General features: G+C 38.1%; 1 protein-coding gene across 1 annotated transcript in view; it reads left to right on the forward strand.

Moving 5' to 3' along the window:
- Positions 1 to 22260, forward strand: part of LOC126273091 (integrator complex subunit 6-like) — a 30394-nt gene extending 8134 nt beyond the window's left edge. The window contains exons 5-15 of the mRNA XM_049976519.1: positions 3909 to 4040; positions 5089 to 5216; positions 5554 to 5721; positions 5851 to 6003; positions 9042 to 9269; positions 9480 to 9774; positions 18417 to 18617; positions 18701 to 18837; positions 19873 to 20299; positions 20690 to 21070; positions 21181 to 22260. Of these exons, the coding sequence (XP_049832476.1) occupies positions 3909 to 4040; positions 5089 to 5216; positions 5554 to 5721; positions 5851 to 6003; positions 9042 to 9269; positions 9480 to 9774; positions 18417 to 18617; positions 18701 to 18837; positions 19873 to 20299; positions 20690 to 21070; positions 21181 to 21398 (2468 nt within the window). The 3' untranslated portion in view covers positions 21399 to 22260. The remainder of the gene's footprint in view (positions 1 to 3908; positions 4041 to 5088; positions 5217 to 5553; positions 5722 to 5850; positions 6004 to 9041; positions 9270 to 9479; positions 9775 to 18416; positions 18618 to 18700; positions 18838 to 19872; positions 20300 to 20689; positions 21071 to 21180) is intronic.
- Positions 22261 to 25681: the final 3421 nt, after the last annotated feature.

The raw sequence follows: 25681 nt of genomic DNA on the forward strand, positions 1-25681 counted from the left end.
TGATAATGAGGTACGATCAGATGTTTGGGTTAGCTCTAGGGCTAGGAACCATTTGTATACCCGACAGAAGGATCGTCTGTGTGTTACTATCGTGCAGTACAAGGTCAAAGTATGAATATTACGTACACAATTCCTCCTGTTTAGGCATATGGAGCAAATCAGTTGGTTCTTTCTTTATTTGTTGTGATTTAAAAAGACAGCTATGCACACCAAATGGGCAAAATTTTTACTATGTATTCGTAAGATCCTGATCTTAAACAACCTTGAAAATTTAATTGATGTATTTCTCCATTTCTAAGATATGGAGGGTCAAAGCAACCCTATCGCATGAAAAATCCGCGATGAGGCAAAATCTAAGTAATAAGTAACTACACAAGTTGCTCCAATTTGACCAGTATATTTTCTGAGCTATCCCCCAGGGTTTCAAAAACTTTGTCTGGTATTGAGAAACACCCCAAAACCATTTAGTTTAAAAAAAAAGAAAAAAAATATCCGGCCGCAGATTCTAAGACAGCAATACACTGCAAGTAGCTGTAATTTTTGTGACGTATTCCTGAGATCCTACGCTTGAACAACCTTTAAAATTTTCTTCATTATTTATCCGTTTCTAAGATTACAGGGGTTCATGTTTATCCACTGATGTGAGGCACAAATGTAGTTTATAAAGTGACATATCACAGAGAAATATGCTGTAAAGTGTGCCTGTTATCATCTGGGAACCCCATGTTGTTGTACTAAAGCACAAGCATAATTCTTTTGCATGTGAAATTATGTCTGAGGTATAATATTGGTTTTACATTATTTCCATTCCACATAAGTAAACTATCTCAGGTTTACTGACCAGTACATTTGTTTTCTTATGAGTTACATGCTCTGCTGCCACGTGGAAAAGGAGGGAACCAGCAGAAAAATGCCCCTATTGGAGAACAAAAAATGTGAATTTTCATGTTTATTTAAAAGTCTCTGACTTAAAAGTGTGGTACCAGCTGCCTCACTTTACCTTCTTCAGCACCTTTAGAAACTTTTTAAAAATTTGGGAATGCAAATATACTCACACTTTTTTGTGCTGTGAGAGGAGGAGCCAGTGGCAGTGGGTAAAAGACAAAGAAGTAATATATACTGGAATATAGCAGACAGTGGTTGTCGCAGAAAGAACGAAGGAGGCAGTGGCATTATGAGAGAAAGAGAGGCACACAGTGGCAGAGGAACATAATTGAAAATGACATTATAGTGCTAGGAAAAATTGTGGACACAATGGGGGGGGGAGGGTAAAATTAAGAGAAAGTGAAAGTGGGTGAGAGGCAGTGATGAGAGACAGAGTATATGATGATAACAATGAGGAAGAGAGAGATAGTGACAGTGAGAAGAGAGAAGCAGTGGGAAGAAATGAGATAGTAGCAGTAAGAGAGAGCAAAAGGGAGACAGTGATAGGAGGAGGAGACTATGACTGTGACAGACAGGGACACAAAGAGATAATGACAATGAATCGGACTGAATGGGCGAGAAAGAAAAACTGGGAGTGGATGGATATGAGTGACTTAGAGTGATGGACTAGTGTGTGAGTTGCAATTGGGGAGCTTGTGGGAGTGTGACGTGAGTTGCATGTTAAAAAAAAGTGTCAATATATTCACATGCCAAAATGTTTGGGAATTTTTTGAAGGTGCTGAGGAAAATGTAACGAGATATCTGGTACCCCACTTTTCAGTCAGTCTTCTAAATAAACAGGAACATATTAACATATTTTGTGCTCTGATAGGAACATTTTTTCTGGTCTTTATTCTCCTTTGGCACACAATTTCAAAATAGTTTCATAGTAATTTTTGCCTGTCACTGCCTAAGATCAACTTGGTAATACACATTGAGTATAAGCTTAAAATTTTAAATGCAATGAAAGCTTGAGCTGAAAACCTATTCAGTAATCAGGCTTTTCCATCTTTCTGTTTCTCTTTTTGTGACTGCCCATCTTCACTGTCTTTGAGAATTCTTTTTGCTATATTGTTCATACTATACAGAATTACTCCATTGTTGTTCCAGTCTATTTGGACTGGAGGTAAACTTCACAATGTCATTAGCAAAATGATGATTATGCTGTGTGGTTTGTGGGGTGCTCAACTGTGCGGTTATCAGTGCCCGTACAAATTCCCTACCTTTGCACAGTCCAAACTTGCCACTTTCTTGAATCATTAGCAAAATGAACATGGTTTATTATTAACGTAAATGTCTTCATTATTTTTGTAGTTAAAGGAGCTGAAAACTTCCTTGATCATCACTGAGAAGAGTTTTGGTGGTATAGAATCTTGTGAGATCACTCCTTTAGTTATGAATTTGTCACTATTCTGGTTAAGTGTAATGGAAGTTAGCACACAGAAGTGTATACTGTTTGTATTCTAACACAGGTTCAATTAATGCCTCATTTTTCAGGAACTCTCAGTTTTGTTGAGAGGCATTTCAGACAAAGTGGCAATTCTTGCTTATTACTCCAGTCTATGATTTTGTTCATAACTTTCAAATCATTTGTTCTGTAGTGACTTCTGAATGGGCAAGGCTTATCTTTAAGCAAGGTGAATGTGGAAGAAGTTGGGCATACCCCAAGGCCTAAAGTCATTGCCATAGTTCCCTCAGTCCACTATGCCAATAGTCTTTCATCCACATTGGAATACATATCTTCTAGGAACTATGAAATTGCAGAAGGGCCTCTCATAAACCTAAACCTAAACTGCAGCTAACGCACAAGGTTGTGAAGAATTTGCCAAAACACGTCAGCAGTGCTAAACTTTGACAGTTTTGCAGAGCTATACTCACAACAGTCTCAGTTCAATCCTGAGTACTTCTGGTACTATTGTCTGTCAGAGCATGAGATCAACATAAGCAGTTTCCATATTCATTACCTTCTAGCAGAGACCTTAAGTCTCCAGTCAAATGATTTAGTAGTGAGTGTGTTGCCCATAATACATGGTCAAGGAGGTAACAGACAATCATTTGTTACACTGTCTGCAGTGAGGGTTGGTGTGCACCAGTTTGTGACTGTTGATGATACTTGGCTTCATCTTTACATACCAGAGTCAAAATGACAGTCAAAACAATGGACAAATGCTGATGATAGTGGACCAAAAGAAGACTGAAGACCATTTTGTCACCTGGTACGGTGAGCACCAGTTTCTTGGAATTCCCAAGTAATAATCCTCATAGCTTACTTGGAAAAAGCTAAAACCATAACTGGACCCTATTATGCTTCATTGTTGGAGCATTTGAAATTTACTTTGACTAAAAAAGACCAAGATTGGCATGCAAAAAAGTACTTTTTCACCAGAATAATGCACAGTCCTGCACATCAGCGATAACAATGGTAATATTGCGTGAATAGAGCTTTGAATTGGTTCCTTAACCCCCAATTAATTATTCCTGTTCCCCAAGTTGAAACTTTGGCTTGCTGGGAAGTAAATTTCGTCAAATGAGGAGTGATGGTTGCAGTCAACAATTATTTTGCTGAATTTTAGAAAAGCTGGAGGATGACTGTACCAAATGTATATTGCTCAAAGGAGACTTACGTTGAGAAGGAAGATGTGTTGTTTGTTAAACACCCCTCCCCTTGCTTTTGTACCCGATTTATCAAACCACCCTTGCATTTTGAAATATATATAATGTAGTTTCGGTATTAGCTTGCAGAAGTCACCAGAAGTAGATACCCCATTCTAAATTATATAATTAGGACTCAAACACAAATTTACATAGGTAAAATATGCCTGTTTATAAATGCAATAAAATGACAATGTGTCTGTCATTCATAATAGATTTCTGCAAACATTATAACGAAGAAATTTATAGTAGTATAATGAAAATTTTGCTGTATAAATCTACTTCAAAAACTATTGTGTTTTCTAGGTTATTTGTTTTTGCTATGTTTTCAGGACGCTCATACTGTATAACATCACATCGTATGTTAATGCAGTGTATTGACAGTCTGGTACAAAAAGTACAAAGTGGTGTCGTTATCAACTTCGAAAAGATTGGACCTGATCCACTGCCTGTTACAAATGAAGGTAATAAGCATTTGTCTGCAAATGTGGAAGTGTAAGTAAACAGTTGGTCTGTGATGCTCTTAAAAAGTTGCCATGGCTGGAGAACTGGTTAGTGCCCTACATTAGCTGTGAGAAATGTGATATGAAATGCCTGTACTGGATGGGTAAGAGTGGAGCAGAAGTTAACAGAATGCCACTATGGGTGTGGTATGATGGAACTTGGGGTGGATATTTCTCTTTACAAAGGATGGTGACATTAACTAAGATATTAAATGTTCCAGTTCAAGGTGGTAGTTTAAACTGCAGAGACAGACAGTGGGCAGGGGGAAGGTAGTGTTGCAGATAGTGGGATTCTGAGTGTGAATGGAGAGTGTCCTTGGGGGAGCTTTGCGAAAGAAAATAGTGGGGGGAGGCGGGGGTGAGATAATAGACAAAGTGGAAATATTGTTGCTGGTTGGAAGATTACAGTTAACTAAGAGATTTCGAATGTAATGAATTCAAATAATTTCTTTTTAAGCTTTATACATATTTTTTGCGGTTATGGAATTGGTGGGACGTGTGTGTGTGTGTGTGTGTGTGTGTGTGTGTGTGTGTGTGTGTGTGTGTGTGTGTGTGTGTGTGCACAAACTTTTTTCTTGTGGTGTAAATTACATTAAGATGTTTCTTTTGAACTGATGTACACCCACTGATTATGCTTGCTCATTCACTGTGAACTGTGACAAATTAATACTTTGCTGCTTGGGGCTGTGACGCAATATACTACACCCATCCAGCTCTCTCCTTACGTCAGCTTTCATACACTTTCATCTTGGCATATAATAGTCACATTTATAATATGGTAGAGCCACTAATACACTGGCCACAAGGGTTGAGTGACTGGAAGCAGTCTGTGGGACATTAAAACAATTACTTCCTGTCATGCCACAGTGGTCAGTGTATTAGTGGCATCACAAGACTGGAAAAAAAAAATGTATACTGAATGTTATAGCATGTTGTCAGAAACATGAGCTGTATTTGTGGTGATTTGAAAAAGATTCATGTTCACTTGAAATATTTTTCTCCAACTTAGGTGGTAAATCAGACCAGTCAGACATAATAATGTTAGATGGTGATGGAGACAGTAGGAATGGAATGGAAAAGGATTGGGATAGAGAATATTCATCTCTATCTGAAGAGGAAAGTGCAAACAAAAGTGGAGTAAGTGTAGTTTGTGATTGCATTTAGAGGTTAATTTTTACTAATGATCAAATGAAATTATCTGTGTTAACAGATAGAAATATTTTTATATGTACAATTTATGCTTAACAAAAATGTTCTGTTGTATTATAGGAAATAATTATAAATAATATGAAAGCAGAGCCATGAATCTCTAGTGATAATAGCGGTTATTTAATAGCATTCGTGATACAGCCTTAGAGGAAATTCCAAAGCTGTGTATAATCATTTTAAAGTGTATATAAACCGATAACAGAGATCCAGGAGAGTTAGATGAATTTTTGTGTAATGTTTCCCATTGGGTTTTACATTTTCATAGATAAGGCCGGGGAACAACCTGATGCCTGCTCTACCCCCTGCTAACAGCACTGCTTGGCATTCCTGTAGGAGACTGATTTATGTTCCACGGTCTGCTCAGAAGGGATTTGCAGTTGGATTTTGGCCAATACCAGAGTCATTTTGGCCTGATGTTAGTTCTTCAGCACTGGTATGTTTAAGCACATAAATTGAAGTGAGCTAAACTTGTTCTTTCATATTTTATTCAGATTTGCGTTAAAATATGTATAAATTTAATGTTGCACAAGTTTTTCACATATGTTTTATTTTGCTCTGGCAGCCACCAAGATCTGCTCATCCAAATGTGAAATTTACATGCACTAGTCAAGAACCAATGGCCATAGAAAGCCTTCCCTTTGATAAATATGAATTAGAACCTAGTCCATTGACACAATACATACTAGCTCGGAAGCAGCCAACAATATGCTGGCAGGTAAGTCACTATTTTTCCCTCCAGTGTTAATTTGTTCTGTGTGGTTCCAGTCACAAGAGTGACGTAATAGTAAAGGATAGCTATAGAAATGACACTGTTAACAAGTCGAAGTTTAGATTGGGGACAATGGCATACTTAGTGTTTTGTGCAGCAATGTTATCAGCGCACGCCACAGGGTTTAATGGAAAGGAAAGAGGGTGTTTCAGCCTGCTTAGGTCCAGCCAATGATGGAGCAGAGGACAAACTACATGTTTTGAAGGATTGCTGTCACATTCTCGTGTCAGTATATCGCACGCTCGAAAATCTTCACACAGGAAGAAATGAAGGCTCTTGGAATTCATTACATCTTTAACATCTGCTCCCATCTTCTAAGTGGTGTTCCTCATTTCCTTCACTCAGATGGTTCAGAGAATAGATTCTTTTGTGGCCATATGTTGTCATGCATCCATTGGCATTGGCCATATCAAATTAATATTTTGCTATCTATTTGCATCAAGAATGGTATCTCTTTCTTGTGTAATTTCCCATATTATGTTGTTTCTGGTGTGTTCCAGTTTGAAGAGGGGACAACTTCTGAGCTGGAAATATAATCTCAAGTGTCATGACTTTATTTTTCTCTAAATTGGTTAGCTTCCCACATTTCAGTGCCATATGTGGTGATACTGTTTGTTTACATTTGACTTGTACAGTAAGACTTTCATTCTCTTTGAAATTTTGTCATTCTGTAGCAAGAGTTGGTAAACTATCCCTCTTCTTAATGTAATTTTATTTTTGACATGCCTTGCACTTCTTACATTTGTTGTGAAGGTGATGCCCAAGTAATTTAATGAACACGCATTTTTTAGAATCCTGCCTCCAAATCATTTTCGTCATCTTCATCGACTACCACGTATTCTATCTTTTGTGTTTTTCAGGCCCCATTTTCATATTCTTAGTGCAATTTCTTGCACGTGTTACAGGAATCCTCTTTGCTTCCTATCATGTCTGGTCATTGGCAGAGAGTAAAGGTAAAAAGTTCTTGTCCTATAGGGATTCCCATTCCAGGACATTTACACTTCCAATCTTGCAAAAAAAGTCTGTCATAGTGAGCACCCTTGTCTTCTACCCTTATTTATGGAGAATTCTTGAAGTGTTGTTACCTACTTTAACCACACTGTTGCCGTCATCATATAAGTTTCTTATTGCCTGGATGTCCTTAACTAAAAACACACAAATTTTGCATCGCTATCCACAATTTAATATTGGGGCTGTGTTATGTGCCTTCTGCATATCAAAAAAGTTTAGTGAACTATTTTTCCCCTTTCCAGCTTCTTTGTAGTGAGGTATTGGGGTGATAGTGCAATTTGCACATGAGCATTCTGCTCGAAACCCATTTTGCTCCCCTAACTATGTTATTTGTGCTTCTATTTTATGCTTTATTGTTTTACCATACAGTTGGAATAATGTACAAATAAAAAATAATAATAACAATAATAATAATTATTATTATTATTTAATTTTTGGACTAAAACTGCCATATTTAAGTCTAACGTAATTTCGGGCTAAGCTTCACATGAGTCTGTGACTAAAACCAGGTGTTTAAACTTTCACATTCGTTGTACTCACCAATGCTCAACCAAATTACCACATTCCAGTGTAACCAAGCACAACCGCACCCTTGTAATTCATAACTTCCTCAGAAAAAGTCAAATATTTGTGACAATAAACATTACAAATTTAATTTCTTGTTATTTCACTCACAGGAATTGAAGCTGTGCCATTGGGTCCTAACCTAACCGCACTAAAGTAATTTGTGGCACATTAAGAAAAACATAAAGTATTTGTGAAGATGTGAATGATTTCTATATCAGCTCATGAAATTCATTGCCTCATTTCTCGCCTTTCATGGTTATGTGAAAGTATCAGTCAGCTGTCTCCGCAAAGCTGGCGCATTGTCAACCTATGAGAAGTAGAGAAACACGCCCATTACTGCTGCTGGCCTGAACTAGACTTTAGCCCTATTAACATAAAACAACAGCTACTGCATCTTGAATAGGAAATTCTATTAAAGACGGAAAGAACATACAGTTTGTAAGTCATATTTCATTCTGACTGTGGAGGCAACCACATCCTTAATTTAGATTCCATGCACTTTGGACAAGTAGTTTTTATACATTTTGTTTAATCAGCTGGAGTTGCTGACTTCTATATTAATTGCATTTTTTCCAGACATTTCACATTTGCAATCTTGTCTTTCATTGTTTAGTGGGCAGCTCTATATTGCGCCACATGACATTAGGGTGGATGGTACACGACATACAATCAGTTGAGAAATATTTTTCTTTAGTTAAAAAAAATTCAAAAAGTCTCCTGAATGGTGTTATGTTAACATGTGGAGTAACAGAAATATTCAATGTTTGAAAAAGGATTCACAGTATAAATTAAAATTAATATTCCCATGCTTTCATCAGTTATCAAATTAACTACTCTTTGATGTCTCAGGATGTTTGCTATCAAAATCCAGTCTTTCAGCAAACTGGGTGACAAAGCTGTCTCCCCCCCACCCCCACCTCCCCCCCACCCCCACTCCAATTGATAGAGTACCACTTCATAAGCCACACAATCTACCCATATAATCTTCTATGTGCACCACATTATGAAAGAGTCTATTTCATTTTTATATTAATCTTGCTCACACATGTTCATTTCCATATGTCCTACATGAATAATTTCGGAAGAGATTGCCAGATACTAAAATTTTATTTGGTGCAATCTGGCCTGAGCTGCCGGAGTTGTTGGTCATGTGTACTTGAAGTGCGCTTGCTTGCTTTTGTGTATGAATGGTGATAAAGGCAGTGGTTGAAAGCTGTGTGTGTGTGTCTTTCAGTTGTACCTGTCTCCAACTTGATGTCTTCTTTGCAGTAAGTAGCAGTCTTATCTTTACCAACATCATTGTTATTAGATATTAACATATTACTTGATTCTACAAATTATTCATTTATTTTCTAGCCTGCATTTTATATTGTGTTTGTTAATTTATCTTGTAAATTTTTTGCTAGGTGTTCGTAGCAAACAGCTACAAAAATTCAGAAGTTGGTCATCCATTTGGGTACCTGAAAGCAAGTACACATCTTACATGTGTGAACCTGTTTGTCATGCCTTATAATTACCCAGTATTGTTGCCTTTATTGGATGAGCTAATTAAAGTACATCGAATGAAACCAACAAATGAATGGCGCATACAATTCCAAAGCTACATGCGCACAATGCCTTCGTACTATGCTGGTGTAAGTAACAGAGTTGGTTTTTGTTGTTGTTGCCATTGTAGTGGAGTACTGTATCAGTTTCTGTCTTTGTTTTTATAGTCTTACTTCTTTTGTAATTATGTTACCCATTGCAGAGGAAAATATGTACGCTTTTTATGAGGGTTGGTCGATTGATTGTGTCTTTTTTGTTCAATGTTCTTATGGTTCTAATGAATTTACTTTTTTCTTTAGCCATTAAGAAGAGCGTTAACTCGGATGAATGTACCAGGCAATCTTGTACAGACTCTGATTCCAGATACACTAGACAATTCACTTAGTTATAGTGTATTGAATTACTTGAAACGACTAAAAAATCAAGCAAAAATTGAGTTTGATAGACTTTGCAGTGAAGTTGGAAGTAAGGCAGCAAATGTAAATAATAGCGGGAAAGGTCTGTCTTCTCCGTCAGCATCAATAACGGAGGGTATAAGAGTTACCGCTAGATCTTCTCTCAAGAAGGATCTTGTATCACATCCTCTGCTTCAAGGTAATATTACCAATTAGGTTTACACTAATGGATAAAGTGTCACCATACCAACTGTGTGAACAAGTTGGAAAATGATGATTTTTTTCTGTAGCAGTGTGTGTTCCACGTAACAAACATTAATAATTCATTGTTGTTGACATGAGGTGAACTACTATCGGTGTTGAGTAACTGATGCTTACAGTAATTATTTAGTTGGCTTGCTTATTGTCACCCAGTTTTGGATGGCAAAATTTGTAATTAAATCCTGTCAGTACTTTATTGCTGAGCTATGAGTTTGTTATATCAATTCCAAAGTAAATAATGCCTCTGAACTATTAAAACAGATAGGCTTACAGTGACAATGTAAAATTTGGAGTATTCATCCAATCTTTCATATTTTCCGTTAGTTTGTTCTCTCTCCAGAGGAAGTATTTTTGCTACATCAATCTTACAGCTAGTGTAATCATTGTTTTGTCAATTTTTTATTGCCCATAATTATTGGATGTATATGATCCCTAGGAAAGATGTTTTTCATTTTTCTGACTCTCACCTTCCACAGCTTATTTTATTGGGATATGTTGCAGGAAACACTCTTATTATTCACGGTGGTTTTTTTAAACATGAAGTAAAGGAAGTTTAGCAATATAATCAGGCCAGATCTGCTGTTAGTTGTTGAGCAGCTGAAAGCTAATTATAGCTAAATTTTACATAGCCTTTTCTGCTACAACCAGGTGGTGTTCTTTAAGCACTGAAGTAGCTCTTTATTTGGCTTAAGGAACCTGGGTAGAATCCGTTCTGGTCTTCCTGTGCTAATTGATTGGGGAGCAACTGACAGACAGGGAAGGCTATCTTGGGTAGGGCCTAAATATGTGTTCCATAAATTAAGATTAATACAGCTGCAAAAGCTATTGGGTGGTGAGTTTAGCAAAGTATTTTGTTGTTGTATATGTGCACATCATCTAGTTTAGTACATAAATGACCCCTTAGTATAATGTAGTCCATATGCTGCTCATTCTCCTTCATTTTGTGAAAACACAGTGCTTGTAGAATATAACTGTAGTGTGTGTCAGTTGTACTAGAATTTGCTCTTCACAGTATGTGGTTCACAGAACGGTTTCCTGTTTTTTGTCTGCGCTATTTCCAGTAGTTTTAGTATTTTGCACATAAGTCTTAAAAATTGTGTTTACTCTGAAATACTGCATAATTCCGTAATTGTGCCAATAATTCTCACCTAATGTTTTTTGTGAAAGCACATCTTCCCAGAGGGACTTCGGAGAAGGTAGAACACATTTCAGCATTAGTTATTGTAGTGTGCATTGGCACATACGGTTTTATAAATCTTCAGCTTGTTTGAAACACCTGAAAAAGATTTATGCTTTGAAACTGTCTTTCCCTGTTCTGTGGGTGCAAAGATTAGTTGCTCTCATTATTTTATCATATTTTAAAGATCAGGTAAAATTAGTGGGTTCTATTTCCTAAATCGGGCATCCACAGAAGTACATTTAGCTTTTCCAGGCAAAGCGTGTTTTCTAATAGTATTTTTTTCTGTAGCGCGTGCGCTCTAGAGCATCTTCATCAGGGACCCCCTCCTTCCCTTAATGTGCGGAGTTCTTGCAGGATCCCCCTGCATCGCCTCCAAGTCTTCATTTTTGATGTGGTGGTTGATTCTTCTTTTTTCTTTTGTGTCGTCTTGTTGCCCTTCTCTGTTGCCCGCGTGTGCGGGCAACTGTGCTGGCCCAGGGCAGGCCGACTGTACTTCTCCCGGCACGGACGGTGCGCCTCACTGTGGCGGCTGTTTGGCAGCTGCTGATGTGGCCGTCATCTTTGCCTCTGCAACACGCTGTAGCATGTCGGCAAGGTGTGCGACCTTGTTGATCGCCACAGACAGTGCAGTGACGACTGCAACCAGGGTTTCTTCTTGTGCTGCAGTTGCAGCGCCTTGCCTTGGCGCAGCAGAGTGACGGGTGGTGGCTGGTGTGTTGCCACTCCTGCCTTCACCCGTTGTTGTGATGTCTTCTTTGTGCATTTTCTCCTTGAGGGGGGTCCACGCGCTCGTCCTCGGGTGTGCCCTCGCAAGCACATTTGCCGGCGTGGATGCACCTTCTTCTGTTCCCCACAGTGGTGGGGGCATCATTGGCACCTGCAGCTGCCATCGTCGACCTCGCTGTTGCCTGCCACCTCACCGGTTTTGCGCCTGGGCGGGAACGGCTGAGGGAGCGACTGGCAGACTTCTGTGCTTTCTGCTCGCACTGGGTAGCAACCGCGGTTTTTAATACTTCACAGCCGCGATAGCTCGCCGCATGCAGGCCGCGGCAGTTCGCACACTTTGATGTGTGCGTCCTTGGAAGTGGACAGAATCTACTTGCGTGAGTGCCAGCGCACTTCACACATGCCTCGGGAAAAGAACAGTAGTGAGCCACGTGTCCCATTCCCTGGCAGCGGAAGCACTGGACCAGTCCTCTCTTCTGCTTAAGACTCCCTGCGATGACCATTGTGTTGGCCACCTTTTTCAGCTCGTAGAGCCGCACGTTCTCTGGTGTATCGGTGGCAATCACCAGCAGGGAAGGCGACTCTTTGTGACTGACGTGGGACTTGACCCGCGTCACGTTTCTGACGTGGAAGTAGAGTTCCGCCAACTCTTCTTTCAGCAGGTCAGGCTCAGCCGCCATGAGGAAGCCCTTGACGACTACGCCTCTCGGGGACGGCGGCGTGCGTGTACCAATGCAGGCCCTGGTTCTACAGCTCCGTCGTCACCTTGATGTAATCCTACGTGTTGGACACCTGCAGCCATACGAGGTTTCCTGAGGCAGCTCGTAGGGTGAAGTCAGCAGTTGTCCACTGCCTGACGAGCTGCAGGAAGCCCTTATTATCTTTGGCCACCTCAAAGACAATCGGTGGCGGCCATCGATGAGACCGCCTGGTGGTGGGGCACTCTCTCCTTCGTCATCAGAGCAGCCATCTTCTGCAGCGGTCGTGGGCGCCGTCTGAGAGGACGTTGACTGCTCTAGCATCTCATCTTCTGCAAGGGTGCCGAAGCGGTTTGCAGTTGATGTGGGAGGCGGGGAAGGCGTCACCCTGGGCCTGGCTGCCCGTCAGACGTGACGTTCGTCCAGGTGGCGTCTGCCACACTGTCATCAGGCGCGTCTTCTGCCTCCTGTAGTTGAGACAGTAGGCTGCCTCTTCTTCTTGGACGCCTTTTTAGCGCTGTGTTGAGACATGGACATTGGCCGTTTGCGACACCTGGCGTCAGGGTGCTGCAGTGTGCTGGCTGCCATCCATTGCTCACTCTTCTCGGGCAGGAAGTCACCCAAGTTCATGATAACGTCATCATCTTCATCCGACTTGAAGTGGGTAGAGTTGATAGTCCTGCCTTTACTCCCTCCATTCTCTACAGGAATGTATGAAAATTTGTAATGTGTTACACTGCAGGATTAATTATGAAAATATTTGACTCAGTGCAAGTATTGGAATGGGTAAAGAAAACCAGTTGATTTATAAAGTGAGGAGTAGCTGACACACACATGAGAAGTTGTTTTCAACCTTATTGTATCTGTTACACAGCCCAGCACTCCACTCTTCCATCATTTAACTTTATTTTTTCTACCTTTCATTACTGCCTCGGTGGTCCTTCTGCCCCCCCCCCCCCCCCTCTCAATTGTGTCTTTCTGTGTACTGAGTTTCTGTTTGCACCCAGTGCCTCCATCTTCATATTTTTTTTCTCCTTCATTTAGTTAATATTCCTATTTGCCCTTATGTACACTTAACCTTACAGGAAATTTAATATTAACAAGCAAGTTTATTAGTAAATACTCATCGATAATTGAAGAGTCATCAATTTTTTTTTTTCCATGCAACAGAATTATTTTAAAAGTTATGTTGCATAATTGCACTGGGTTCACCAAATCTACTATGGAAGAGACACATTGGGGACAAGGAATGTGTAAAATGGCTCTGTGGGTGTTGGTGGGACATAGAAGAAAATGGATGTGTTTACATAACCTAACACGGTTTTTGGTGTTTGAAAGATAATAGAACCAAATTTTGCATTTCAGACAATTATGTTTTGGGGTACATTCTGGAATTTCTTCAAATTTTTCCTAAAAAAAATGGAAAATTTTTGCAACACATGCTATCACACAAGGAACATTTGCACAAAAATTACTTTACTTATAACTTTCATATTGTGGTAGGTAGTTCTTAGTAATCGGATATGCAAACATATGGAACAAATTTTTTAATATCAGTATTGGAGCTCTAACAATTTATTTTAAAAAATTATGTGTATGAAACAAAACAATTTCAGTTTCACAATATACACATAGAAAAAATTTGTAACACAGAAAGTTGTTATACTATGAACAAAGTCTGCAGAAAATTTCATTTTTCTGTCTCCAGTGGTTCAGAGGAAAATGTTCCTTATACACTGAAGAATGAAAGTTCCAGGAAATGCACATAAAAGATTTAAAAGACAAAATTTTGAACATGGCTGAAGCAGCAACTGTTGAAAATCTTCACAGTAAATGATAACAGCCAAACAGTTGTAGGATAAAGATTTATTAAAATCCTTGACCACAGTTTCAGTATATCTAAATATACCTTCATCATAAGCAAAAATACTCCTGAACAGGGAGATACCTTCATTAGCAAAAAGGTCAGCAACATAACTGAGATACAAGAAAAAAACAAAACACTTATAGTTTTAAGTACCATGAAAATTACCAAAGTATAACAAGCACAAAAACTTTTAGTCTCTTAACCAAATTCACATTCTGCAGTGGAGGTGCTTAAAACAATCATACTAAAGGTGTCGTCAGTAGTTAAAATTAAAATATCACCTCCATCAGTACAGCATATTTATGAAGAGATGGTCAATGTGAAGACGCATACTACGTACTATCAGTACTTAGCCTGTGAACTAGTGTGAAGAGGGTGTGGAAGCACTAGGACTCTTAACGTAATATAGTCTGGCTGACTAAAAGCTATTTTTCTTGTCTGTTGATGCTGGTGAGATGCTCCTTTCCAGTCTTATTGAGATTTTACATATTTTTGATGATTGTTGTTCGCAGTTTTTGATTTGTTTGTGTGGTTTAAGTGATTCTGTTATGTTTTTTATTCATGATGACAGATGGTTTTGATTTTCGTTTTTGCCAGTATGTATCCTAGCCTTTAATTTGCACAAGATTCTCACGCATAATACTAATGCCCTCTCTTGTTGGATATGTTCCTTAGTGCAAGCTTCACCTGCTTGACACTAGGACACAGGCAAATTGGCGTTCATATTTTCTATTGTATGCAGGTGTTTTAAATGATTCTGATATGTTTTATTTATTAAGACAGAGGGTTTGAAGTAGCATAACCTTTAAAATTTTGACACGCATGAGTACGTATCCCGGGTTTTAATGTGCGCGAGTGTCTTACGCATACCGCAAGTGCCCTCTCTCGTAGAAACTGTCTGCCCTAGTGCTTCCACACCCTCTTCACGCTAGTCCACAGGCTAAGTACTGATAGTATGCCATGTTCTCATCAACTATATCTCCATAAATATGCTGTACTGATGGGGGTGATATTTTAATTTTAACTACTGACGACGCCTTTGGCACGATTCTTTTAAGCATATCCACTGCAGGACGTGAATTTACTAAGTGACTAAAAGTTTTTGTGCTTGTAATACTGTTCTGATTTTCACCGTTCTTAAAGCTGTAAGTGTGAGTTTTTTTCTTTTATCTCAGTTATGTTGCTAAGTTTTTTGCTAATGGAGGTGTCCCCCCGTTCAGTTGTATTTTTGCTTCTGATGAAGGTATATTTAGATATATCTAAATCATGGTCAATCATTTCAATAAATCTCTATCGTGCAACTGTTCGGCTGTTGTCAGTTACCGTGAAGATTTTATAAGGGTTTATACCTTAATGTTGACTATAACGATACCTTTGGTCTTCTTGCTCTTCGTGTGCCTGTTTCCGTTTTATCTGATGTTCCTGGCATGCCCTGTTGGCCATATCTTCCAATGTTACCATCATTAAACACTGGACATGCATCATATGTGGCAATTTTAACAACAGTGGGTAAGCTAAATTTTGTTTTTGGACATCTCTATGAAACAAGACTGTTAAAGCTCTCATTCGGGTTTTGTGTTCCACCATGGGTACATTTCTTTAACAAATCTGGGTAAGTTAGAAACTGGAATGTTAGCTTTATGGTATTTGACTGCTTCAGGAAGACTATTTATGTGAGTAGGTTTTGTTTTCTGCTTTTGTCTGCTTATACTTGCACCAGAATATATCACACAATTCATGTACTGCCTCCTCATCAGTTGACAACTTGTGAAAAATTATTGCCCATGCTGCCTTCTGCATTGCTTTAAATCTAGAGTGTTTGGCCTTATTGCATTGCCATAATATATTTGCAAACTGTGGACCTCTTCGTCAGTTAGGCCTTGTGGCTCACCCAATGCTTTCTATCTTTGAATTTTACACCTTTTTGTTCTCATATCAGTTTCAGAAGTCTCCTGCCCATCCTCTTCTGAATATGCCTGATACACACTAGCTTTTCAATGTTGTATCCGTTTCCATATGGCTTGCTTTCTACAACAAATTTGAAAGCATGAGAATCTCTGTCACCAAGATATTTCACACATCTGACTCCATGCCTCATTTTGCTCTAATGAAATATTAATTTCATTCTTGCTGCAAATTATTTGGTGTTTTATTTGCCATTGCCTCTCTTTTTCTGTATAGTGTAACGTCTTCCTCTTTTCACAAATATAACAATATTGGGATATCACCTGCAAATCCAAAACTTATCCTGTGTCAACACTTACAACTGATGAAACACTGTGTAGGGAGGTGTGGCCCTTTTCATCCACGTGCTATCATGTGAAACACACAGATTTGTAGAGGGCAAGGAGCCATTTACTTCTGTCTCAATGTCTTTGTAAAATAAAACTGCCTCTTTCATTGTTGTTGACAGACTGCTATTGCAATCTGTTTCCAATGTGTTCAGAAGATGCTTGTTCAGCATTGAGTACAAGGCAGACAAAGAGGCATATTCATTATTGCACAAAACAAATTGCTACCTTCCCTTCCAACACCAACTTTCTCATAACAGAATTACACGTTTGCTTCATACACCCAATTCTTAGCAGTTGATGTTTTGAATTTAATGTCAGTTTGACAGCTGTCACAAAAAAAGTGCATATTACACACAATACCACATCTGTCATTGCTGTCATATAACCTTAAAGATTTATTGCCTCAGTTACCACGTGCACACAAATGTCTAATAATAGAACACATAATCTCTAAATCAGTTATACTAAAATCACTTTTCACTTTGTCTGTTGTGGACTGAAACTCAACACCAGTTCAAAGTTTCTTCTGTGAACTGCTCGTCGTCTTAGCTTCGCAGTTATCTTCTGCTGAATTATGTTGACTCATTTGTTGAAACTGTGTTCACATGTAAATGGTGAGCTTTATTCACTTTCGTAAACACTTTACCACTATATCTTGGTATTTCAAATGGTAAATCGTACAAAAAAGCTTGAACACATCATAATTCTCACACAAACAGCAGAACTGAAATGTTTATATTCCTGCACCACAGACAATAACAGCTGCCAAAAATAGCTAGCGGAAGGCAAAGATAACATGATGTTAACAGGTCCACAGCATTCTATACTCTTCCAATGCTTTTATGACAGCAGGAAGTAATAAAACATCGCAAACAAGAAGAGTGTTGTCTAGAAAAGTGGGCGTGGTGTTGTGCAGTGATTGAAAGAAGACAGCTTTTAATCATTTGTAGTTTGAATTAATCTGCGAAAATTGGAAACAGTATTTCTAACACGCTACAGAACTATCTGGTGGCAATTATATATATATATCCCATGTGGAAGTTTCTTTCTATTTTATATATATCATTTTTGACCAGTTCTGCCTACATCCCCCCTTTAGAATAGGGTATGTTACAAGGTGGCCTTTCCTGAAGTTTGTGATTTGGCTTATAATAATTTGAAGATACATATTACTGGCATTAGCTTTAATATTCATAATTTATTTCGTGACAAAATTATTTAATTAAATGGATAAAATATCCATTCACGAAGTTGCGGCGGAGTACATACATAAGACGGTTGCAATTGGCAAGCTTTTGGGGCTTTTCTTCTCATCCTGTACGGTAAGTCTCCCCTGACCTGCCATTCTGGGTGACTTCGCTAGATCTATCCCTTTTCCTAGAGCTCTCCAGTCCTCCTTCAACCCTTCTGGCTGAAGGAGCAGCCACTGGCTCCGAAAGCTTTCCAATTACAACTGTCTTCTATGCGTGTTTCTACAGCTGCTTGGTGATTAGATTTTTTATCTATCTAATTAAATAATTTGTTTCTTGTTTGAAAGCATTCTTAAATTGAAATGAGGTGCTTGTGTGGAATGGTGCTTCTGGGTTTTTTATCGTGTTGATGTGAAAAATTAGTAATTTTTAAGTGGTAGAAGCTAAACTCTTGAGCAGAGAGGATTTGAGTCATGTATCAACTGTATTATTTTGAAAAATTTGACTAATTATTCCAGATCAACAAATTTATGTCCTTATTGCCTTCTACTTTTGGTTGGTTAGGTTGTAAGAAGTTGCTTCTGAATCTACTGACATAATTATTTTTTATATCACTATTTCACAGATAAATTTACATCATTACGGGAGCAACTAAATGAATTTGGTGGTTTTGTTGTTGGTTTGGCAAGGGGAAAGAATCAAAAAGGACGCCAAAGTTATCGAAACCCTTTCGATGTGCCTCGCCACTGTTTGCTGGAACAAGTGGTTCGTATGAGAGCTAATTTCCTTCAGTCTTCCCCTGCACAGACAAAGCTTGTGGATGATGGTAAGTAGATATGTAATCTGTATTTTACTCAGCTGTATTAACTCCTATATCAGTTAACCACCTATTTCTCCTGCATCTTCTAGATTACCTCCATAGCATGCCTGTCAGCCAGATGGGAAACTATCAGGAGTATTTGAAACGTATGCAACCACAGTTGAGAGAAATTGAATCAACACCTGTTCGACAGCATATGTTTGGTAATCCCTTCAAGATTGACAAGGTAATGTTTTACTCTTTATGACTTGAAGATACTCTAATAAAACACCTCACATTTTGTACCTACCTGGGACGGAGATACTACTTGATTATTGTTATGTGGGTGGTCATCACAGCCTCAGTAAATTTGAAAGGCCAGGCTGTGTAGTAAATTACAGTATTCTGCCTTGCCGGTTTTGGGCATGGCCCATCGTTGAGCTCACTTACAGCAACAGCTGTGAATACAACCTTCTCTCCTCATTAAAAAGTTGCATGCCATGTGTATGTATGCATAACATGGTCATCAATGTTTGCCATTGAGAAATGCTTTGCTATACATCAAACTTATACACACTTGCTCATTTAACTGACACGTAAGTGTGATTGTGCAGGAAATCGTAACTGTCAGGTGATTAATGTTGACAACCTTGTTTTGCACATGCATGGCACACAATTTTTTGATGAGGCAAGGACGATGTATCCACATCTGTTGCTATAGGTGCACTTAAAAGTAGGCTGTATCTGAAACCCTGTATTGCAGAATAAAGAACTTAATATACAGCCTGGTGGAACAATGTCCTCCTCCAGATATTGCTTTCTTTTACAGTTAACATTTCCAGATAGTTTACAGGATCGTTTATGTTCGTGTATTGAGTTACAGTGGTGCTAATAATGTATGAATTTTACTTAGTGTAACCAAAAGCTGAGGCAGAAAGTATGGTGGTGCAAAAGGGCATTGTGTGAACATTTCTTTCCATTAGTAGCTTAGGCAAAAATATCTTATTTGTAATAAATACCAAAATCTGTTTAGCACAGCTTCTGCTTCCTAAGGAAATATTGTCTTTAGTCTCATGTGTTACTCTACTTAGAAGAGCTTTATATAGTTGTAGGTAATTAGAAATTTTGTTTTTGCTCCTTAAGTCTAATCTTTAATTGTTGATTGATGAACTAGTGAGAAGTCATCCTGTATTTCTGAAAACAAATAATTTACAGTATGTTTGTAAGAACATAATTAGATGATAAATTGAAAATTAATAATTTTTAAATATTTGTAATGCAGAGAATGATGGTGGATGAAGCTGACATAGACCTTGTTGGAAGTGGCAGTGGAGGACATGGTGCAAGTGGATCTCACCGGAGTGGTACAAAAAGAACTGCTTCTCATTCTGGTATTGACCCTGGATCACCTAGACCTCCCAGTAAAAGGAAACCTGGTCCGATACCAAAAGATGTGGTTGTACGCAGACCATCTTCACCATTGCCATCACTGTCTCCTTCTCGTAGCCCGCCATCTTCTCCAGCACATGTTTGGTCAACTCCGGGGTTTGCAGCAGATCCTTTACCACCTGTTTTAACACCCATGTTACCTCTCCCAGACCGCCCATCATCTGTGATATCTGACTCTGAAAATGATGACTCTAATCTCTCCAGTCAGGATATTGGTGCATCGGGGCCACCAAAGTTGGTTATGGTGAATGGTGACATTGGTAAGTTGAGCTGTGTAACTGTGTTGTTGATATTTAGTTATAAGAAATTCTCTCTCTCTCTCTCTCTCTCTCTCTCTCTCTCTCTCTCTCTCTCTCTCATCTGGTTGCTGTAGTTGCAAAACAAGCTCCTAGGCATGCAGATGGGCAAATGTCTGTTTTCCTTCACATGTGTAGTAGTACCATGTATCTTGTTAGTAAATGCCAGGTACTAAATAACTGCAGAGTGCAGAAATGCATCACTGTTCATGATTTTACAGCTAGTAAATTGTGAAGTGCATGATAAAGCAGACAAGTGTTTCAATAAGTGCAAAGTAAGTCTTAGTTGGTCAGAAGTTGCAAATGTTATGTTGAATTGTGTGTTATAAATTAAAAACATTTTTCATTTTGTAGGTGAAAATGGGGGACCACCACACTTGGGACCACGATGCGTTTCACCTCCTATGCAGGAAACTTTACCACCTCCTGTTCTTGTGCCATTGACAAACCATTTATCAGAACAGTTTCCATTGAGTAGGCGACAATCTCCCCCTTCTAGCCCATCATTTACAAATCACTTGACATTTGGAGATACTGATATGAGAGATCATAACTTCAGCAGTGCTAATCAGATAGGTAGCAATCATGTTGGTACTATAGGGCCAGAACCATCAGTCAAAGGACAAAAAAGTATTGCATATTCTGAATTGAGCAAGAAGGAACTGGCTGAAATAAAGAGACATAATATGAAAGTGCGGACTCTGGCGTACAAAGAAGTGCGTAGGCCAGGAAAAAGTAAGTATGATAGTTTCATTAATATTTGAGTGGCTTCTTGCCTCCTGTAATAGCATAAAGCATAATATATAAAGGACTTACATTTTTACTCTCTATTACTTCTGTTTCAGATTTTGGTCCCCTGTTTAACCACCTAAAAACTATGAAAGGTGACTTAAATGTGAAAATGAAACTGATGCGGGAAGTGATCCATGAATCATTGCGTTTTAAACGACGGACATTAGCAAATTTGCTTGAAGAATTCTTGCACACAATGGTTGCGAACTCAAATCATAACATGTTATTGATTCATCCTCAGAATAATAACGGTGCGACAAAATTAGGATGAAACATAATACATAAAAAGTTTTATACAGATCTATTACACATTTTCAGATGGCAGTAAGAGATCTATTTTGTGAAGTATGTACTCCATTTATTGTAGGGAGTAAACTGTTGCCTTTGATGTTTAGTATTGTAGTATTTGGAACAGAGATCTGTCTGCTCAGTCACAATGGATAAAGTTCAGTAGCCTCCAAAATTTATTTCCCAAGGAAAAGTTGTCTTTCTGGGCATTATTTTTGCAGTAGCACAACAAACTAGGACTGATATGTTATCACAGAATTCTAATTTGTTCTAAATACAGAAGCAGTTCTACATAATGCCTGTGAAAGAAAAACCAAAAGAAAATTTCAGTATTTATGTATTTCAGATCTCTCAACGTGAAGTTACATTGAAAAGCAGCATTAAAAACAGTTCATCTTTCCTCAAACACTGCATATAACATTAAACGGGTATTTTTTGTAAAAAACACCAGTAGGATGTACGTAGAAAAAGATTGTCTGATAACATAGATTTTTGTGGGCACTCAGTGCCAAAATTGTACAAAAGTGTGTCTGTTGTTGTTTTTGATAGGTTTTTAACTTGTTGAATTTACTATTTTGTTGTGCTGTTCTGAGGTCATAGAGAGATTGGACATTGTTATAGCGATCTTTGTGTTGTGTGTTTCAACAATGTTTAAAATCGAGATGTCACCCCCGATCATGCTTTAAACAAAGGAGTGTCGAAGAAGAAGTAATAGGACTCTTTTTTTATCAGTTGGCTGATAGTTTTAAAAGTGCTGGATCACACTGTCTTTCAGTACCGAGAATTTTATTCCAGTGTGAATATTTGTTACAAATGTATTAAATTATTATTTTACACATATAGAATGGAGTGGTAAGTTATTTTTCAGATTTGGCATTATTGGTCTCCCACTTCTAACAACAGGTAAGTTCGCTGCTGTAGCAAAATTGTCATTTTATAATCACACACACAAGTATCATAGAATATTTTTGTTGTTGTTAGGGAGTTGTTGCATAAGAACTTATTGTGAATTACAGTAGTGTTATCAGGAAGAACAGAGTATCTTCTTGACATATTCTTGTTTTACTAAGTATTGCTTGTGAATTTGGACTGAGCCAAATCAAGAAGTGAATGAATATATCACTATCTATCATCGGAACACTTTCTGTTAAGAAAACTAGATTTTATTTCTGATGGAATTGTAAAGTTATAGGCTACAAATTCTCTGAAACACATTTTTGTAGCATTGTGCCCCGATGGAGATAGCACTGATCTCGATGAAATTTTATTTTTCCTACATTGGTACATGTTGTGCATTACAAGTTGTCTACTTGATATGTTGATTTCTGTTCATACAGATTTTAAAGTAGACATATTTCATTCTAATTGATAACGTGACATCCTGTGTAGTCACAATTTTTGGACTGCATTGGTTTAAGGGCAATAGAAATTCATTGAATGTGTGTTAATAAGGAGCTGATATTTCATTTTTAACAGTCAAATTATAGAGGCCAAGTTTAAATGAGCTCATACTACTATCGAAGTACACCCAAATAAGGATTGTTCTTAAACTAAAATCTTGAAGACATTAAGTGCACAGTTGGTAGTGCAGAATTGGCAGTTACAGGAATACTAAGTAGCATAACACATGTGTATGAGAAGAATGAGTATGGTACATTTTATGTGAATAATAAGTATTAGAAAGTTTATTATGACATGGATGTCATCTGTTGAATACCTACTGAAAGCAAATGCCAAAATACTTCTTGGCCATGTTCGAACACTTTTTAATCACACATACTTCGCATAAAATTATTACTGTGGATTGTGTGGGGTCAGAGCCCTCACAGTACAAATTAGAGAGAGGTCAAAGCTCTGGGCACATAACTTTCAAAATGTAAAACAATATAACCACCAAATACTGCACAAAGCATTTGAACTATTGTACATGAAAAAAAGTTAAAAATGCTCTTTCATGAGGAGAATGTCACTTATGTTAAAAATGCTTTGGTGAAGGAAAAACTTCAGAGATTTGAAATATGAATTGTTCATAAAGCTTACCTGATAAAGCAGCCTACTACTTTTACTTTGTTGCTGGGGAATTCTGGGTCCAATGAAGGGGATATGACAGCTGTAAAATATTTTGTTTCCTGTGTTGAATTTAAGGGGTGAGTGCCTTACTCAGAAGATGGGTAAGTTCATAAATTCCAAACAGAAAAACTTTAATTCCCCAGCAGAAAACAATTCAACAAACTGTTGTAACTAGTTTCTGTTGTATGACATGATGTGTAAGAGATGTCAAATTACTGTGGTACTGGTGTGTGTGTGTGTGTGTGTGTGTGTGTGTGTGTGTGTGTGTGTGTGTGTGTTTTGCAGCTTACGCAAAGTTCATAAATGCTTAAGCACCATTGAAAAATAAAATCAGAAAATAACTTCATTCGTTCAAGTGGCTGTCACTTGCTGCAAGTTATTAAGTGACTGTTGGTGGCATGAACAATAACATCATGAGTAATATACTACAATATCTTCCCATTTGCAGAACGAATCTTCCACTGTGTGTGTGTGTGTGTGCGCGCGCGCGCTGTTCAGAAACATTGTGACAAATTAAAACTGTCTTCTGATTAAGTTCATGTATACAGTTTTAATTTGTTAGAAAGTTTAATCTTGCTTAGCCTTGCAACAGGTGAGTGTGTCATCCTGGTGCTTGGGTGACCTGATCTCCTTGGTAATTTTCCCCGAACAGTCCCATTGTACTCCCTGAGGAAGAGACTATAGTTCTGAAAGCCAGGATAATTTTTTGTACTTTAGTTTATTGGAAGTTACGGTATTTCACCGCATTAGGGTAAGTGCTGACCCATCATTGTCTTGCGATAGTCGTGAATTCTTGTACTTTTTGTTATTGGCCAGTGGACTGTTTAGTCTCCTGCAAATAGCATAACAATATTCTCCTGTTTAATGTTTCTGGAAAACATAAGCCATTGTTAACGTGCAATGCAAATGCTGTTGTGTGTGTGTGTGTGTGTGTGTGTGTGTGTGTGTGTGTGTGTGTGTGTGTGTGTGTGTTTCTTTGATGCTCTGGAAATAATAAAACAAAATAATTGGAGACAAATTCATGTTAAGGATAATACAGAGCTGCTTATAGTTGCTACTGTTGGTTAATGCATGTAACGGTGCTATGAAGAACATCAGAAATAAATAGCAAAGTGCAGTAGATACACATGGTGTAGTGCTGCTCTTTTGAATTAAAATAAGGCAAGATCAGAAGAGTTGTAGAATGGAAGACACTCAATTTCTTGAGATAATTGAGGTTGAAATGCCCACCCAGATTAGGTATTCTAAGAGTTGCTGATCTCACTCACAGCAAATTTTGGGGTGTGTTGATTGAAAAGACCATTGCCAATTTCCAGTTGTATCATTATCTAACTGCTTTAATGTGTATGTGATTAACATTTGAGTGTTCGTCAGAGTTAAGTAATTGACGCCCTTAAAAGTAACTTGTCACTACCAGCTGAGCTTACAGATTGGTGCCTGCCTGTAAAAGATAAGATGTGGCCATATGAGCAGTTAGTCGTCGTCATAGTTATTCATTGTAATGTGGAACACACTCATAAAGAATTTCTGTTAGTTAATGTGGGGTGATTCTGGAAACAGAGTTCACCAGGGCTCATTTGACACAATGGAATTCTAGCACAGGAGTGTGGCACTAAGTACTGTACTTCCTTCGCAAACAATTTGTTGACAATATTGTGCAATTAGCAGTCTAAATATTAATAAAACATACCATTTAGTATATTGTATTATATTTTTACAGGAAAAAATGTAAGTGCCTGTCAGGCGATCTTGGTTCAAGTTTCCAGGATTTAACTACTTTGCTTGTAGGTGGAATTTATTTATTCTTACACAATCAATGACCCTCACCTTATCTAAATTAGCTATTCGTATCTACCTTATCAGCACAACAACACAGTAATCTTTCTTCAGTTGTATCTTAAGGTGTAATTACACCATATTGCAGAATTGTTTTGAAAAAAAGTTCTCTATGGTTGTACAATATCCAAATTTCACATGGGAGGGGGGCTGGGCTGTGCTGTGCTACAACTGGTTTTCTATTCACTAATGGTGAAATGGATTCTGAATGTTGCAGCAAACTCATTTCTGTCCATATTGTAATATGTAATGAACAATTTGAGGATGTGAATTTTTTTTAATTGGAAATGTCAAATTGTTCTGCATGAATTCCTATATGTGAGAATATAAGATTGAAGTAGATACAGTAAATAAGAAGAC

The sequence above is a fragment of the Schistocerca gregaria genome, chromosome 1 (genome assembly GCF_023897955.1).
Source record: "Schistocerca gregaria isolate iqSchGreg1 chromosome 1, iqSchGreg1.2, whole genome shotgun sequence".
Taxonomy (NCBI): domain Eukaryota; kingdom Metazoa; phylum Arthropoda; class Insecta; order Orthoptera; family Acrididae; genus Schistocerca; species Schistocerca gregaria.